The sequence below is a fragment of the Arctopsyche grandis genome, chromosome 6, assembly GCF_051622035.1.
Source record: "Arctopsyche grandis isolate Sample6627 chromosome 6, ASM5162203v2, whole genome shotgun sequence".
Lineage (NCBI taxonomy): Eukaryota > Metazoa > Arthropoda > Insecta > Trichoptera > Hydropsychidae > Arctopsyche > Arctopsyche grandis.
In genome coordinates this window covers 16,469,877-16,488,311 of record NC_135360.1, presented here as the reverse complement: position 1 = coordinate 16,488,311, position 18,435 = coordinate 16,469,877, and the positions used below count along the sequence as shown (strand labels likewise).

Below are 18,435 nucleotides of genomic sequence, written 5' to 3'. Positions count from 1 at the left end.
CTGCTAACCATTCGTCTAGTTAAATAGCTTACACTTTAATCTTTTTAGTTTCTTAGCTATATCTATCACTTTGGTCATACTACTTACTCACTTACATGTAAAAATATATTTATTTTTAGGTACATACATATCTTCTTATCATTCTAAGAATGTCTTTCTATATTTCTGTGTACACCTTGCATAACGTTTTATGCCAGGGCTGGTCGAGTCTCTTCAAAATTCACTGACGATTTTAATAAGATCGACTTTTCGAGCCAACATATAAAATTATTTATCGTATATATCCCATTTGAACCCACGCGGTCAGTTATGAACTTACACGATGTATGCCAGCGCGGTCATTCACGGCATTTTACAATTTTGCGTCGTAAAATAAAGGGATCACTCAGGCCGGCCGTAAAACCTTTCGTTACGCTTGGTTAGATGTTGGTGATGAATTTTAAGAAAGTCACACGAAATTAAATCAGTTCCTTTTGGAGTTTTGAGGGAATAACATCGAGCGCTTTTCGACTTGCAGATATGTCGAAGAGAATTTTTTATTTTTACATATTTTTTATTTATCTTTATGTTTCTAATACAGTAGGACTTATTGTATAATATGCATAAGAGAAATTGCGTTTATATATCTCATATTCCTGAAAAAAAAAAAAAAAAAAAAAAAAAAAAAAAAATCAAAAGTCGACGGAGTCGTATATGACTCCTTGGGATAATGACACATATTTTTTTCCAGAGAATGCAATTTTACTACTGCAGAGATACGGGAAGAAATTGATAATTGGGACGAGTCTCAACTTCCGGATTCCACATACATACATATTACCACCCCTGGAAACTGATATTCGGTTAAAGAAAAAAGTACGGTGGAAATCAATCAACCATTTAGTATAAATATGTATAATAAATATATGGGTGGGGTTGATCAAATGGATAACCATATTTCTAACTATAATATAAGTATTAGAGGGAAAAAATGGTACATGCCTATTCTGTTTTGGAACATCGATGTAGCTGTGAATAACGCTTGGATTCTAAGCAAAAGTTTTGGTTGTAAATTTGATAAATTAGGATTTATCAGACAGGTAACAGAGACGTTGTGCAAGTGTTGTGGTCAAAAACGAAAACAATTGGTCCCATTCAGACCCGGCAAAGTTAATCAAAATCAAAAGGAAGTTGGAAGACATTTGATATTGGTCAAACAGAAAAGGAGAAATTGTGGACACTGTAAAAATAAAACGTTTTCCGCTTGTGATAACTGTGAAATTCCATTGCATGACAAATGTTTTGTACCGTATCATAATAATTAATTATTTTGTCTTCATGTATTTTGTTTTTACGACTTTTGAACCCAAAATCTCGTTTATGACATTTCTTCTTTTAAAAGGGTGCACCCTTTTTTTTGTTGACGATGTGTATGTCACAATATATGTACCTACGTGTGTTATGTTATGCGATTTGAAAATATCATTTTATCGAAGAGATGCGTGTTTGTTATTTTTAAAATCAATAACAATAAAATTACAAATAACCAGTGAGAAAGTATTATAACTGATTATGTGACTCCATTGTGATTTTTATTCGTTATTGTTATTATTAACTCCGTTATTGTTATTATTAACTTTCATTTACACAAATATGCTTACAAAACATAAGAAGAGCTTCCCACAAATAAATTTTTATGTATATGTTATATTTATACACATATATAAATGTAACGATGTGAGGAAGAAAACGGTGAAACATTGAATACATGTGTAATTTTTTTTCTTAAATCTTTCATTAATTTGTGTGGAATATTATACAAACTATTCATACGTAATAATAAATTTAGACAAGTTTTATTCTCAAATTTTGCATATATAACAAATTAATTAGTGCACAAGAGTTGAAACGAAACATAGCTCAATGTATAAAATTTTGCAATGGTATGATTTACGTTCAAATACGATATGTACTGTGTTTTAATCATGGGCATCTGGGACGATTTATTGTATAATATAATGTTATTGTAAAAATTACAATGATTATTTGCACATTCGGTGATATTTATTCTATATATGTATACGGCCTTTTTTTTTTTAATAATGTCTTTATATTATATTTTACAATAACCGTCGAGTGTTTTAGAATCCAAACAAAGCAAAAAGAAATGCACCTACAGAAAAATAAAATAAAATACACAAAGATAAAGCGCATTATATAAAGTGTACATGTTTGATATTTGGTTCAGTGAAATGGACAGAGTTCGATAGCTGGTTTAAAATTGGAAAATAAAAAACTTTTGTATTGCTCGTAAATAACTGTATTGAAATGAACCGTATTAAAACACATTTTCAATATAATAAGCTGATGCCCCGAAGTAAATATGTCATTCAGATATGTAGTTTACTTAGTTTCATACATTTTTCATCACACTAATGCGTCTAACGTCTTTATTGCTATAACAATTCACCACACTTAAAAGTGGATAAAATATTTTGTGAAATACAAACAGTCCAATTTGTTCTGATCATATAAAAGAAAAAGAACTACCATTAATATATATATATACCAAACATTTAGCATGGATACGCATCAGTGGAGATTCACAATCTGAGTACAAAATATAAGAAACTGCTCTCCGAACATCGATTATTACCTCATTGATATCATATTTTAAACTAGGCGTTTTTTAAGATTATTTTCACAATATATATTTTTTTTTTGATAGGTTTATTATCCATACCAGACACATATGTATATCGAATTACGCGTAACACATAGTAAAAAGATATGTAGAAGGCTCGATTTATTTAGACGTAACAATGATATCGACCGGTTGATACGTTCACGTACACCACACGAGAGTCGATTTGAAAACAAAAAATAAACAAAAGAAGATATGTAAACAAGTGATGAAGATGCGCATATATAAATAAAATAAAGGACAAGTCAATAAACTCGGCCGCACATTACATTTTAACCATCATATATATAATAAATATATATAATGCTAAAACACAGCTTTACAAGTGCATCAATCATTTAATACAATTTTTTTTAAATTATCTCTAATATATCTTATCTTACATGGACAGGGTTTTAAACTTAAATCTATGTATATTTACTATATATATTTATAATTTTATAAGTGACGTACGCGGATATCATCATTGTCATTATTGTGAGGATGGCGATGATGGTACGCGCGTACTACGTAACTATAGTGTACTTTTTGCAGCTCGATTAATTCATTTATTGTTAAAATAGTCGAAAGAAATCAACAATGATTATACGGTTAACATATTATAATAAAAAAATAAGTATATAATAAAATCAATATGAAACGCCCACACCCTGAAATATGCAAATTTGGCAACATAAAATATAATTCCGTACAAGGTAGACTTATGTATGTATGTAAATGCCGAAAATAGGCATCGAATATTTATTATTCATGAATGTCTGCTGAAGGTCTTTTGTCGATAGTTTCTTTACTAATAACATTTGGTCTTGTAGGAGTGTACTTTATATTTGAAACGATGTTCAGAGACTGGTTTGGTAAACGTTGCTAAACTACGCAAAAAAATAAAAAATAATCATGGCTGAAAATATTTATTTCGTTCAGCGAATAGCCTCGCTTGAAAATACAGATTTTAAAACATATTAATAACAGGTAAAATAATAAAAAGCACTTGATATGTCATTATTCGAGTTAATGAACGGTATAAGAAATTAATTACAGATGGGTTAATAAACGTTTAAAAATATGCATAAAAATGAAAAATAATATCATAAAAGTAAAAAGTATAAATAAATATAATACTATAATCAGTAAAGAGGAAGAATGAAAAAAATTTGTGAATTCGACAATTTGTTCTCGTTGAAGATGTTCGACATAATATGTGTATGTAAAATTTAAGGAATGTTTTGGGTTGACATGACTTATCAATTAGGCAAGATGGTTCTTCATCACACAAAAACAAAATCAATCATGTATGACATGATCCGAGAGGCAAAATTCTTTTACAAAAAAAAAAAAAAAAATTTCAAAGCTTTGTGCATATGTGAGACATTGATGCGAAAGTAAAAATAATACAATATAATACATACACACAGTTATATGTAACATCTACGAATAAGAAAAAATGATTTTATAAAAACGTGTTAATAATAATAAAAATAATACATATATATAAAATAAAATTCATTATGTAAAAGGAATACATACATAGGCAAAAATTAATCTAATATGGCATTTGTAAAAGAGGGAGGGAAAATTCTAAGGAAATAAGTCGCTACATATGTACGTGTACGTACATAGAGAAATGCAATAATAATTGAATTCGTGTTGAGACACGTTTTGACAGTTAGACAGTTTCAATACACAACTCAAAATATCAAATGTGAGACACTATTAAAATAGATTACCTATGTAATTATATAAACACATATGTATATATATACACAGATATATACTTAAAAACATGTACACGACATGTATAGTATGCGCATGTGTGAAATGAAAAGGATGATTGTGAATACGATGACGACGACGACGACGAAGACAATGACGATGATGGTGAAAAGGCGAAATATTTGATAGGACACCGAAGCTTACTACTTTTTAAACCGATTTCTGATCCTGACCTTATCATTATTACACGTATAAATCTTTCACATCTGATATTAAATGCTATATATTGGAAACATTGCCTATTTATGCTACTAGAGTACAAAAACTTGCTTAGCTAACAGCAATACGCTCTCAATAAAAATTGATATGAAATTTTAAATTGTCAATAGTTACTAACAATAATAATATGTAAATGTGAACCACAATATTAATGAAATGTCAAATTGTTTTTAAAATAAATCAATAAAAAATAGCAAATGTATACATATGTAACGTCAATACATACATATATGTATATGAATACTTTATAATATTTAGAGCACAGTGATACGAATCTCAATAAAGGTCAATCGGATTAGGAATTGTGGAATGGCGATCGATACTCCTTTTGTACAATAGAAAAATATACTATTGGAGTGAGGAGATGTTGTTCCCGTGATACTATAGAGATAAATCACTCACGAGATATACGTGTGCGGAAACACTCTTGTGATTGAAATCATCGTTGATGCATATTTTCAACAAATTCAAAATTCGCATACAAAAACAAACGCGTTAAATAAATTCAACACATAACCAAATGATTTTAGCGATTCAACAGACAAGCAATACCTATTAATAACTATTAAAAAAAAATGCTCTTGTACAATCTAATCCGATTGAATTATTAACCGCATAACAAATCAATAAGAACAATGATAAAGACACTAAAAGTAGATAATTCACTACGTTTGAATATAAGAAACATACAAAAACACTGGAAAATATTTTTCTTTATATAAAAAACCTTACGTACAAGAATGGTGAAAGTGTGTAATCAATGCATATGTATACATAGATAGATCACTCGCACGCTCGCACAAATGCATGTGCAAATATACTCACGTGCGAGTGCACGTTAGTGTGTGCAAGTTGGTGATTATGTATTATCCACCCTAAACACCAAGACATTTGAAAAACTGATCAACGAGAAACTCTCGATAAATACAAAACAGAAATACAGCCTATTTTTTTTTTTATTATACACAATTAAATATTTTCAGATTTTTAATGAATTAACGACATTAATGATTCCCTATAACAAGCGTATATCAAAAATTTATATGGCTGAATTTAACAAAAATAAGATTACGACATTACTATTTCTGTTTTTAATTTACAACAGTTTCGCTCCTAATATAAATATGTATGTATAATATATATGCTAACAATGATATCAACCACAATTCTGACTCGTACGTCTTGTGAGTTAAGTTTCATTTGCGCTTCGTATATACATAGGAAAGAAATAATAAACGATCATTATTACTATAATAATTAAACAAAAAAAAGGATAGAAGAACGTAATAATTAATAAGCAAATTAAGCAACATTATGAAACATAATTCACGAGACCGTCAGATATACTATTATTGTAAATTTTAAGTACACAACATTCACAACAAAAGATTTCCATCTATCCCTTCACGATCTTTAACCAACACTAGCTGCCGCTCCATTCATTTAATTTTGAGACACTTTTACATTGTGGAGTTGTCCCATTCAAGTTGATTTACATTCTTGTATTTGTTGCGATTTTTGATAATTACTGAAAAAAATCTTTCCATTAGATATATTTCATAATGCATGCTACTAACATACATATACCTATAATATGTCATATGATAATGTCATCAACTAACCATCATTATCTTCATCATCTGAAGAATCATGTTGACAGTCAGAATCGGAATCTGAGCAACTGTCTCCATCTGAACTGTCTAGCACTTCACGACTATCATCCTCATTCTATATAACAACATATTTATTAAAATAAAACTGTCACATTCATATATCAAATATATTAATCAATATATACAATACATACAGTCTCCATAGGATTGACGGTTATTGTGAGAGCAGAATCGTCCCAAGCCATCTCAGCTTCTTGATTGACAGGCTGTGTGGGTTGACCGCCTCCATCGCCTTGTGAACCGAATGAACGTCTAGCTCTCACGGCTCCGACAACAACACCCAAGACCAGGAAGCCAACACAAACAACACCAATCAAAAGTGCTACATGATCTGTAAATTTAAATGCACATATGTATAGTAAAAAAAACGCACACAGATTGTAATTATTTTATATATTAAATATAACTTTACTATTTTGTTTGATATTTGCGTCGGTCACTCTTGGTGCAAGCATATCAACATTATGCGAGTTGGCCTGTGCATGAGCAACATACTGCCTTTGAGGCAATGAGTGCCGTTCAGCTGGGTGTCTGTCTGAATGGCTGTCCGACAATCGACCATGACTTTCCTATAAAAAAAAATGAACAGATTGTTAAAACAACGAACTAGATTTTGTACAATCAATTATATTTGTTAAAATAATTACAGTATTCAGGATGCGATCAACAGGATCCAATTTATCAGCAATTCCTGTATGTAACTCGGTGTGATGGCTCATAGCTGCAGGAATGTGTGCTTCTTTAGAAGGATGTTCAGCGCCTTTCAAATGTGGATGGATGACTGTTAGCTATAAATACAAATAAATAATTAATTAAAATAAATATAATAAAAAATGCAAAGTATGTAACTTGAGATATAAGCTCTAAATCTCGATCAAAATAAATTTTTATTATATCAAGTGATATATCTAATTTGAAATATGTATATTTTGGCTTTTTTTCTTATTCTTTACCGTTTGTACGTATTCGTTGCTTGTGAAACGTCCATTCAATTCAGAGCAAGTCAGCTTGAAAACTCTGTTCAAATAGTAAGCAGGTTTCTTGTTTGTATAATCGATTTGATGTAAAACCTATAAGAATAAGAGAGAAACAAATGAAATATAATTTGCAAAATCAATTGTAGTTTTTACAAGTAGAATTTAATAAACCTTTTGATAGCTATCGACAGAATCCGCTCCGCCTAAAATGACACCATCGCGAGACACAGTGGCTCGGATATCATAGTGCAGAGGCAATTCAGCAGCTCCTCGGATCGCCAAAGCTTCATGGTCGGGATTGAGCGCTGGATATACTGACACAACACATGAGTCCAATTTTTGTGCAGCTTTATCTGTTGAAACAGAAATAAATATTTTAAACGAAACTGTTACACTTAAATGAAAATAATCAAAACCCGATAAGAGGTTACCTTTAGGTGCAGTTCCGTCAGAATTTAAAACACTGACGCTTACATCTGAAAAGACACCGACGCTCGCTCTGAAGTGTGAATAGTCGCAAGGAGTGTTTGTTGTTCCGTTGATGAGGATGGTCGGCGTCTGAGGCTGCATCACCATAATGTAGGATTCGGCAGGACGGACTTTGACGTTGCGGCCATTATCACAACTGAACAAAAATATTCAAAATAAAAATCGAACTTCAAAAATATTATTTTAAAATCAAAGTATGTAATATATAACTGACGTTATCGATGTAGCAATATGTACGTTTCGTCGACCTGGAGTAGGGAACATTCTCGAGTTTGTATATGTTACTTTGTGCAATAAGTTTTCTAAATCTTGTACACTACCACCTTCGACAACTACTGAATTAAGATCTGAAATGTAAAATCTCATTAGAATAACAATGAATCCAAACAAATCATTGTTACATTAAGTTATGCAACTTACATAGTTCAGGAGCAAGACTGAGTCCTTCTCGGCATTGTGCCAAGCATTTGAGTTGCTGGTGACCTTCTACAGCGTTCAATAAAACGTTCAATCCAGCAAGCGATCCTTTCATGTAATGTTTCATCTTTCCATCAGATCCTATAATGTTACAAATACATAATTAATAATGAAACTATTAAAAAGGGAAGCTTACACAATTGATTAATGTATGTTACCTTGCCAGCAGCCTCCTACGGTCAGAGTTGTTGTGATGTCTTTAGTAGGATGAAGAGGCCAATCATCAATAACTTCAGGATTTTTAGGTTCGGCATGGTGAAGTCGACCATCGACATATAATTCAACGTTGGGGAAACGCATATTAACGGAATAATGATGCCATTCGTTGTCGCACACCTTAATGATATCAATATAATAAATAAGAACAATGTTGTTAAATTTCATTATAATTTTAATGCATTAAGATAATAAAAACCTGAGGGATCTTCCATCTCCACTCGGCAGGACGGAATATATTCAAATCACCTTCGGTGAAGTCTCGTCTAAGCAATAAAATAAGACGACAGTTGCGAACGAACAATGCATAATGATGACGATTCATTTCTATAAAAAAATAGATGCATTAGAATTCTATGCAGAATAAATTTAAATAAATACAATATATAAATTTTATACGAACTGTGATCATCGGCCAAACAGATTATATGTTCTTTCCTGTGTTTGTCCATTTCTGGATGATCGGCGTGCTTCATCCAAGTAGATATTGAGAATGTGCTCGCGAGGCTGTGATTCAAGACAGACTCGGGAATAATAGCAGCAGTGGTCATACCGTCGAATGAGAATATTTGATCTGATTCGTGACCTGAAATTAGTCATATCATTAATGCTCATCTTTTAATCTATGATAAAAACGACAAAATGCATAATTAATTCCATTCGAGGACTACCTTCATCAGTCTTCAGTGTTTTGGTCCATTCAGATCCGACACCAGGACTGGGGAGAAGATCTATCGACTGAGAACTAGCTCCGCATATTCTGCGTTGGCTGTGAACTGAATAAGTATCTCTATCGCATCCTTTGCCGATGTGAGAGCTACGTAGTGTTACAGTAGCACGAAGTTTTTGCACAGCTCCACCGCCTTCTCCCTCGGCGCATCTCCTTGTTGTACATTCTTCCAAAGCCGCCGATGGGAATAATGACAAAGCTCCACCACCAGGAGGATAGTCGACACGTTCAGCAACGCCTAATTGAAATATACATTATTAACATCAACATTATAAAAACAATTATTTTATAAATGAATGAATGAATACCTGTCCATCCCATATTACATAAGCGGTTAACTTTTATCGTTACCATTACCGGCACAGATTGTCTCATTCCACAGTCATAAGCAACGACGGAAAGAATGTGATTGTGAGATCTTTCATAATCTAAAGGCTCTGTATTTCTAATGACACCTATAATATCAATAAAAAATATTATAATACAAATATAATGAAAATAGTAGGTTTATTTATATTACATCATTGTTTACCTTCATTATCTATGAGGAAAGGTTGATCGGCTGTCAAAATTTCATATTTGCATACGTCTCCGTATTTAGGAGTGCAATCTCTATCTGTAGCTTTTACACGGACGATTTCTTTGTACAATCGTCCTTCTTCGACTTCTCGAACGTACGACGACTCTTCGAATACGGGGAGGTATTCGTTGATGTCCATTACTGTTATGTGAACCACGGCACTAAAATACCAACGTATATTATATTATTATACAACAATTAAATAGAAACCGAAAAACGAGCAAAGGAAAATGTATTTACGTGTCTGAATATCGGCCATCGCATCCAACGGCCGCAATATCAAACTTGTAGTTACGTCTCTTCTCACAGTTGAGACTGTGTCGTACGTGCAACGTCGCTTCATTTAAATTCGTTACGACTACCTGAAATTTCAATGAAATTCTGTTGTATTTAAACATGGAATGAAAATATCTTTAATCCTCATCCAATCCCCGTCATCCGTCCAGTGTTCTTTCACCCTTCTTTGCCTTCGTCTGAATCCTCTTGGATAACATCCAAGTATTTCTTTTGTTCATCTGCTAACCATTCGTCTAGTTAAATAGCTTACACTTTAATCTTTTTAGTTTCTTAGCTATATCTATCACTTTGGTCATACTACTTACTCACTTACATGTAAAAATATATTTATTTTTAGGTACATACATATCTTCTTATCATTCTAAGAATGTCTTTCTATATTTCTGTGTACACCTTGCATAACGTTTTATGCCAGGGCTGGTCGAGTCTCTTCAAAATTCACTGACGATTTTAATAAGATCGACTTTTCGAGCCAACATATAAAATTATTTATCGTATATATCCCATTTGAACCCACGCGGTCAGTTATGAACTTACACGATGTATGCCAGCGCGGTCATTCACGGCATTTTACAATTTTGCGTCGTAAAATAAAGGGATCACTCAGGCCGGCCGTAAAACCTTTCGTTACGCTTGGTTAGATGTTGGTGATGAATTTTAAGAAAGTCACACGAAATTAAATCAGTTCCTTTTGGAGTTTTGAGGGAATAACATCGAGCGCTTTTCGACTTGCAGATATGTCGAAGAGAATTTTTTATTTTTACATATTTTTTATTTATCTTTATGTTTCTAATACAGTAGGACTTATTGTATAATATGCATAAGAGAAATTGCGTTTATATATCTCATATTCCTGAAAAAAAAAAAAAAAAAAAAAAAAAAAAAAAAATCAAAAGTCGACGGAGTCGTATATGACTCCTTGGGATAATGACACATATTTTTTTCCAGAGAATGCAATTTTACTACTGCAGAGATACGGGAAGAAATTGATAATTGGGACGAGTCTCAACTTCCGGATTCCACATACATACATATTACCACCCCTGGAAACTGATATTCGGTTAAAGAAAAAAGTACGGTGGAAATCAATCAACCATTTAGTATAAATATGTATAATAAATATATGGGTGGGGTTGATCAAATGGATAACCATATTTCTAACTATAATATAAGTATTAGAGGGAAAAAATGGTACATGCCTATTCTGTTTTGGAACATCGATGTAGCTGTGAATAACGCTTGGATTCTAAGCAAAAGTTTTGGTTGTAAATTTGATAAATTAGGATTTATCAGACAGGTAACAGAGACGTTGTGCAAGTGTTGTGGTCAAAAACGAAAACAATTGGTCCCATTCAGACCCGGCAAAGTTAATCAAAATCAAAAGGAAGTTGGAAGACATTTGATATTGGTCAAACAGAAAAGGAGAAATTGTGGACACTGTAAAAATAAAACGTTTTCCGCTTGTGATAACTGTGAAATTCCATTGCATGACAAATGTTTTGTACCGTATCATAATAATTAATTATTTTGTCTTCATGTATTTTGTTTTTACGACTTTTGAACCCAAAATCTCGTTTATGACATTTCTTCTTTTAAAAGGGTGCACCCTTTTTTTTGTTGACGATGTGTATGTCACAATATATGTACCTACGTGTGTTATGTTATGCGATTTGAAAATATCATTTTATCGAAGAGATGCGTGTTTGTTATTTTTAAAATCAATAACAATAAAATTACAAATAACCAGTGAGAAAGTATTATAACTGATTATGTGACTCCATTGTGATTTTTGTTTTATTTTAAAAAACATGTTTCATTAGCCCCAAAGGTCATTCACGACACCACCTTGAAAAAAATTAAAAATGTTGAAAAATCAATTAATTATCCATCCCTATCCTATAAAAAATATTTCCCATGAAATAACTCAAAGATTTTGGAAAATAAACGAAAAAATAGTCCTGGGCACATGGGACATGTGTTTTCACGCGAGCTCTGGGTTCAAATGGGATATAATAGCGCTATTGCCAACAAAACGTACGAATATAATACTGTCCCGTGACCAATTTATCTGTGATTGTAATTTCCGTGAGCGATTTATCGCGTGAGTGAAATGTTGTGCAAGTTATGTCGTTGAGTGTAAGGTCCGTGAGCGATTTGTCTTGACCCCGTTTTATACTGTACTTTGTACGCATTGGTCAAAATCTTTCTAATCAAACAAACAACATACATTTTCGTCTTATTCCATACATACCACTTGTCTTAAATGTATGTACAAATAATAGATAAATGATTGATTACTTTTCATCAGTGAATAGTCGGAATTTTAAGTAAAAAAGATCTTACCTCAAAGGGTGCTTCTCCGTGGTGTTTGTTGTTGAGGATGAGAAACGAGCAGATCTTTCCTTTAGCTCTAATAGGCGGTCTCACTTCGACGATCGTTTCATTCTCTTTGATGAGACCGTGATATCCTTCGTCCAAATCTTCCAAATCGAGATAAGGTACTGCTGAAACAAACAACAAACCACTATTGAAATGACGTACATATAAAATGATAATAACAGCATAAATGAATTTCCATTCACATATTATAATACGAGGGGGAAATTATCGTGCAAAGTTTTAATATATGATTTCATACACCGAACAAACACAAGAAAGTTGATTTCATTAAGCAATGTCTAATAAACTTAAAGAGAGGGCATTACAAATTCACAAACTTCGCAAATGTCATTTGCGTAGAGCACGTTATCTCCCACTCAACGACACTCCCATCCATCATTTCAAATGAGAGTTTATTCATGTCGATAATTCGCATTTGAATAATTTAATCAACAACAATTTTTCAACACGAAGTAAAAAATAATTATTTTTATTTTTTAATTTACATTTTACCTCAACGGGTTTTGCTGCAAGGTAAAATGTAAATTTCCAAATTTGTACATACATATTTTATTATTATAAATTAAAAATAACATTCAATTACTGGTGACCAGGGGCCGATCGTGACTTTAAAAATGGCTGGGGCAGGAGGAAGCTAAAGCATATATTATACATATATTGTAAAAAATCGATTTGAATATAATTGTTAGTAACATTTTATGCAAGCAAAATGTCTTTTTTAAAGCATATTACCGACTTCGTTCATTGTGTGTTCTGAAAAAGCAAAAATGTAATTAATAAAAAAATATTTAATGATAAAAATGAAATAATTGCGGTATTGTGATTAACAATTTAACCATAACTTGCAATATGTAGTTGAAATGTCGAAAAACATTGAAGATGTCGTGTATTTTTTGAATCGTATAAAAAATATAGACAACCGGGGCTGGTGCATTCTGTCCCAAAGAGACTAACGCAAATTTTCTTCTATATACGGAAATACGAAGCGTTTTTATCTGCCTCGACTGATTGTCTACAATCTACATACAGTATCACTCGCAAATGCCAGAGTAGCAGGTAAACCGAAGCTGGCGACCACGGGACCACGGCAAATAAACGATTGCCCCGAACTGAATTACAAACCGGTTCTACTCACTGCGTGATGAGCGGTATAAAGAAACACATGTTGACTCTTGACGAGTCACAAAAAATATACAAAATTTATTTTATTTTTTGGTTAGGAGAAATGTGAGTGGCCCCGGTTGCCCTTAAAGACGAGCCACCCCCGATGGTGACAAATGAGTATAGGTTGACAATTTATTTATTTATTATATATGTATACCAGGAAGGCTTGACCGGAAGACCCCAATGCACCTTTCCTATACAATTAATTACAAACAATGCAACATTTTTTTAAATAAATCACTGTATTTCGAGAAGCCGAAGAACACAAAATTAACAATTAATTAATTAATCCATTGAGACATCTATGGATTTTAGATTTGTATATAATTTTTACAAATTGTACATACATTAAATATAGAAGATTTCTGACAGCAGGAGGGATGATTTTTTTTCCAATTTGGAGGAACCGTTTCAACAATGATCAGATACAATTGGCAAACTCTGATAACAAACGATCGACTTGGAGTCACAAATATCCAAGTCTAACCAGCAGTATAGCGGGATCGAACCCGATAATCACTTGGTGCTAAACATAAACGCCACCACTACTGGCTATATATCCGAGTCATACAGCTGGCTAAATATATAAGGTCTGACCAGCCCCCTTAAGTTGATTATACGCTAACCACTGAGCAATGTTCCTGGTTAATGTATAATACACATTTGTACAAATAGGCATGGAGCTTTTAAAATAACGCAAGTTCGGAAACCCTCCGAGTGTATGTATTTTTTTTTTTAACTTGTATGGGGTTTCTCTCGCTGTGGGTAAACCGCCACCCCTCTGCATTTATGGGCTTTATGGTAGTGATATTTTCTTTCCCCGAGGAAATTCAAAACGTCTCGCTTATATGAATACGGTTTTTACGCAAAGAGCGTCAATGAACGTTCCGGGCACGCTTTACGGTCAGGTCCCATGGGTTTTCGAGCGTCCTATATATTAATTATACAATAATCACACGTTACGTGTCCTTTGTATATATTAAGGCCGTCACCCTGCCCACCCTTACCCCCGCCTTTATACCCAAGTTACATTATTTAATCGCATTTTACGGAGAATTATCGTCGTTTTTTACACTAACAATTAAAATTAATAATTCACGCTGTTTGAGGTTTTTCTTTTTTTTTTTGTTACTTTATTTCTTTTTTTTTTTGGTTAAACAGACGACGACGGTGACACAATGTAATTTTCATCGCATTGTTTGCGTTCGAGAGTGGTCTTTCATTTTAATATTACGGCTCCACCTTTGACGGGGTGGGATGCCCTCGAAACGTCCACCACGAAGACGGCAAAGAGTAAAAAAAATATACAAAAACCCTCCCACCCACTTCCCAAGGGTGTATATACACAAAAAGCGATTAAGCATTCAGATTTTCCATTGTCTTAAATAGGCGCTTTTATTATAATCGTCAATTTTTTTTCGCATTAAATTAAAATACGAACGTCCATCAAACATGCGTGTTATTATAATAAACAGTGATGCATTCAGTACGAATACGACTTTGCATAAATTAACCCTTAGATAACCTGCGCGCGTGAGAGAACGGCGGGGTTGGTTTTGGGTGGGCGGCAGGTTGTCTTCGAGCACGGGTAAAATTCGCGAGGACCGCTATTGCATATTTCATGGGATACTACGAAAAAATAGACCCAAAATTCATAAATAAACATCTTTATTTTGAAGTTCTCTATAAGGGGATGAAGCGTTTCTCGTTACGATAGCAGAGCGTGTTACGATTTCGTATAAAAAAAATAAAAACAATTCGCCCAACGGTTAGAACAATAAAGCGCTCTAGATATGTATTTAATGCTTTGTACAAATCTATTTCGTCGTATGCATCTGCAATACTATGAGGTTCGTTCGTTAACAACTCGGCACAACACAGCTCGGAAATGAATACTTCTATTCATACTATACGGCACCGCCCGTTTTGAGCACGTACATGTTTGTTTTGAACGAGTGCAGGGAAAAATCGGCTTACATATTTTATTTTATTTTACATAGATATATACTAGTAAAGCCTAACAGGTAGACCCCAATGCGCTTTCCTAGACAATTAATTACAAATATTTCAGCATTTTTTTATTACATAAATCGCTGTATTTCGCGAGGCTGAAGACCACAAAATTAACAATTAATTAATCCATAGAGACATCTATGGATTAATTAATTTAGATTTTTACCTCAATTTTTATGGATTAAGACTAGTACATCAATTTTTACATATTGTACATAAATCAAATTCAGATATTTGTGACAGCGGGTAGGATGATTTTTGCCAATCGTTTCAACAATGAAATCAGATAAATTGGAAAACTCTGATATCCAAATATCCAACTCTGACCAGCAATATTAAAGATTAGCACGGGGTCAAACCCGGTAGCCTCTCGGTACTAAACATACACGCAACCATCGAGCCATACTGCTGGCTATATTCAGAGCGCGACGATGTGGGACAATATTGCTTGCTTCGTATCGTCTAATCAACGTTGTCACAATATGACGTTTCCGAAAATATTCATATGTACATGCCAGCCCTTTCTAATATGACATACATGGCATGCACTCGCTACTATGACGTCACGTCATGCGTGAATATTTCCACAAAGAAAACCGGTTCTGCTTGATTCGAATAGGTGACGAGTACTGCTGTATAATATGAATAGACCGTATCGGTTGCTGCTGTTAAACGACGTACACATTACGGAAAATATGAATGTGTCAATATAGGATGTACATATTAAAGAATATATTTGGTAGTGCTGTTTATGTGGAGTTGCCGGCTCGAACTGTATTGGTGGTATACGATGAAAATAATTTAGACTGAAACTCGCCGTTGTATTAGAACGAAGGTGTGACTACTTTGTGAATTCGCTCCGTACATTTGCTAAGTGTATACGATTTGTACACATCGCTCAAACGACATGGCTTTTCCTAAAGCTAGAGTCACACTGGTGCAGATGCTACGCCGATTTTGCGTTGAGTAATATCTTTCACATGTGACGTTCGTAGTATACGTACAAACATAAAATGTGTATGTAAACGCTGAACACATTGGCTTACATTCTGTTCTCAACATTATTGCTATGTATTGTGTTTTCCACGTACATACATATATATATATATATATATATATATATATATATATATATATATATATATATATATATATATATATATATATATATATATATATATATATATATATGTAAGTACTATGTACTAAAAGATGCGTGGATTCGCTAAACATGAATAAAATATTTTATACGCATTTGTTATGCCGTCTATAATGCTGGGCACACATCTGGCGATACGAACTTAAGCTTAAAACAGATATATTTATTGAAAATTTTATAGATTTCAGAGTTTGAAAGATTCATCTTGTGAGCAACTGTTAACAAGATTATTATAAATAATTTTGTTAATTAGATTTGCCGGAAAATTGTTAGCATTACGTTCGCCACAGCCTAGGTGGAAAATGTTTCCATTGCCACACACACTCTAATAGAGTGTGAGAGAAGGGAAATAAGCCTCTTTAAACCAATCTGACAAACGTACATTTGGGATTTAATATTGTATGTCATCGCGCCGGCACTAATTGTATGTGAAATTTTAAGTTATATATTTATTTATTTATACAGGTATACACCCATTTATTTGGTATTTTATTTATTTTACACGACATTGTACATTTGGTCAAGTATTGTGAGTATTATTCAAGGTCAATTACAAACATGCAAACATATATAGATAAATTTGCAGCATATTATAACTCGACAAATTCGAGATGTCGTAAACTTGAATTTTGCGAGAAATATAAAAGGGTTGCCAATTTGTTGGAACAGTTACAATGAAATCAGATAAATTGGTAAACTCTGATAGGAAACGATCGCCTTTGTAGTCACATATAAAAAGTCTGGTCAGTAGCACAAAGCCAGGGATTGAACCCGTGACCACACAGTTGAAAACATTACACGCTAACCACAGATTTATACTCCTTGTTCATATATATAATAAGTATCGATATTTTAAAATGTTCCTATTTGATATATGTACATACATATGTAATGATTGGGTACGATTCAGTCCCATACATAAACTATAATTTCTATATTGAAGTGATACCTTCTGGCAATGTTTCTGTTCTGGATTTTTTTACTGTTTTCTATATTATTATCATAATCTACAGTTACTCGCCATCCACTGCTGGGTGCAGGGTACCTCTCCAATGCGCTTCCATTCGTCTCTGTTTCGCGAAACTGTTTCTATTCACCATTTTACATTCTCTCGGGTACCATTCTAGCACTTATTTTGTCCACCCTTCGTTCATTCTTCTACGTGAGCCGCCCATTGCCACTTCAATTATTTCACTCTATACACTATTTCGTGTCCTATCGCTCCTTGTTGTGCCGAGTATACAGCGTTCCATACTTTTTCAATGCGTTGGACTTTGTGTAGCATCTTGGTGTTCAATTTCTTCATCCATTATTTTCTATATAATATATACAAATAAGGTATCAGGCAATAAACGCAACATCCGCTTTATGTAAGAAAAGTCGACCAGACGAATATTTTCAATGTCCACACAATATGAAATTTTCCTCTCGGAAGGGTGTGAAAATTTAACGGTGGAAATTTCCCTGGAAAAAGGTCTCTTATCGGGTCGCCGCTAGCCCAAAGATAAATATCATATTAGTTAACTAACCATTTTGCTCTCGGGCCAAGTTTCGGATCCCCGAGAAGTTTACATAAACGTGCGAGGCA

The 18,435-nt window shown here is 33.2% G+C and overlaps 1 protein-coding gene across 1 annotated transcript in view; it reads right to left on the bottom strand.

Moving 5' to 3' along the window:
* Nucleotides 1-4,825: 4,825 nt before the first annotated feature.
* LOC143913417 (calsyntenin-1-like) overlaps nt 4,826-18,435 on the bottom strand; it is an 80,189-nt gene continuing 66,579 nt past the window's right edge. The window contains exons 2-19 of the mRNA XM_077433172.1: nt 12,455-12,612; nt 10,055-10,176; nt 9,767-9,975; nt 9,543-9,689; nt 9,176-9,472; nt 8,908-9,090; nt 8,704-8,831; nt 8,447-8,624; nt 8,232-8,369; nt 8,026-8,158; nt 7,754-7,947; nt 7,494-7,675; nt 7,299-7,415; nt 6,993-7,133; nt 6,758-6,914; nt 6,480-6,676; nt 6,295-6,400; nt 4,826-6,200 (exon numbers count right to left, since the gene is read on the bottom strand). Of these exons, the coding sequence (XP_077289298.1) occupies nt 6,133-6,200; nt 6,295-6,400; nt 6,480-6,676; nt 6,758-6,914; nt 6,993-7,133; nt 7,299-7,415; nt 7,494-7,675; nt 7,754-7,947; nt 8,026-8,158; nt 8,232-8,369; nt 8,447-8,624; nt 8,704-8,831; nt 8,908-9,090; nt 9,176-9,472; nt 9,543-9,689; nt 9,767-9,975; nt 10,055-10,176; nt 12,455-12,612 (2,855 nt within the window). The 3' untranslated portion in view covers nt 4,826-6,132. The remainder of the gene's footprint in view (nt 6,201-6,294; nt 6,401-6,479; nt 6,677-6,757; nt 6,915-6,992; nt 7,134-7,298; nt 7,416-7,493; nt 7,676-7,753; nt 7,948-8,025; nt 8,159-8,231; nt 8,370-8,446; nt 8,625-8,703; nt 8,832-8,907; nt 9,091-9,175; nt 9,473-9,542; nt 9,690-9,766; nt 9,976-10,054; nt 10,177-12,454; nt 12,613-18,435) is intronic.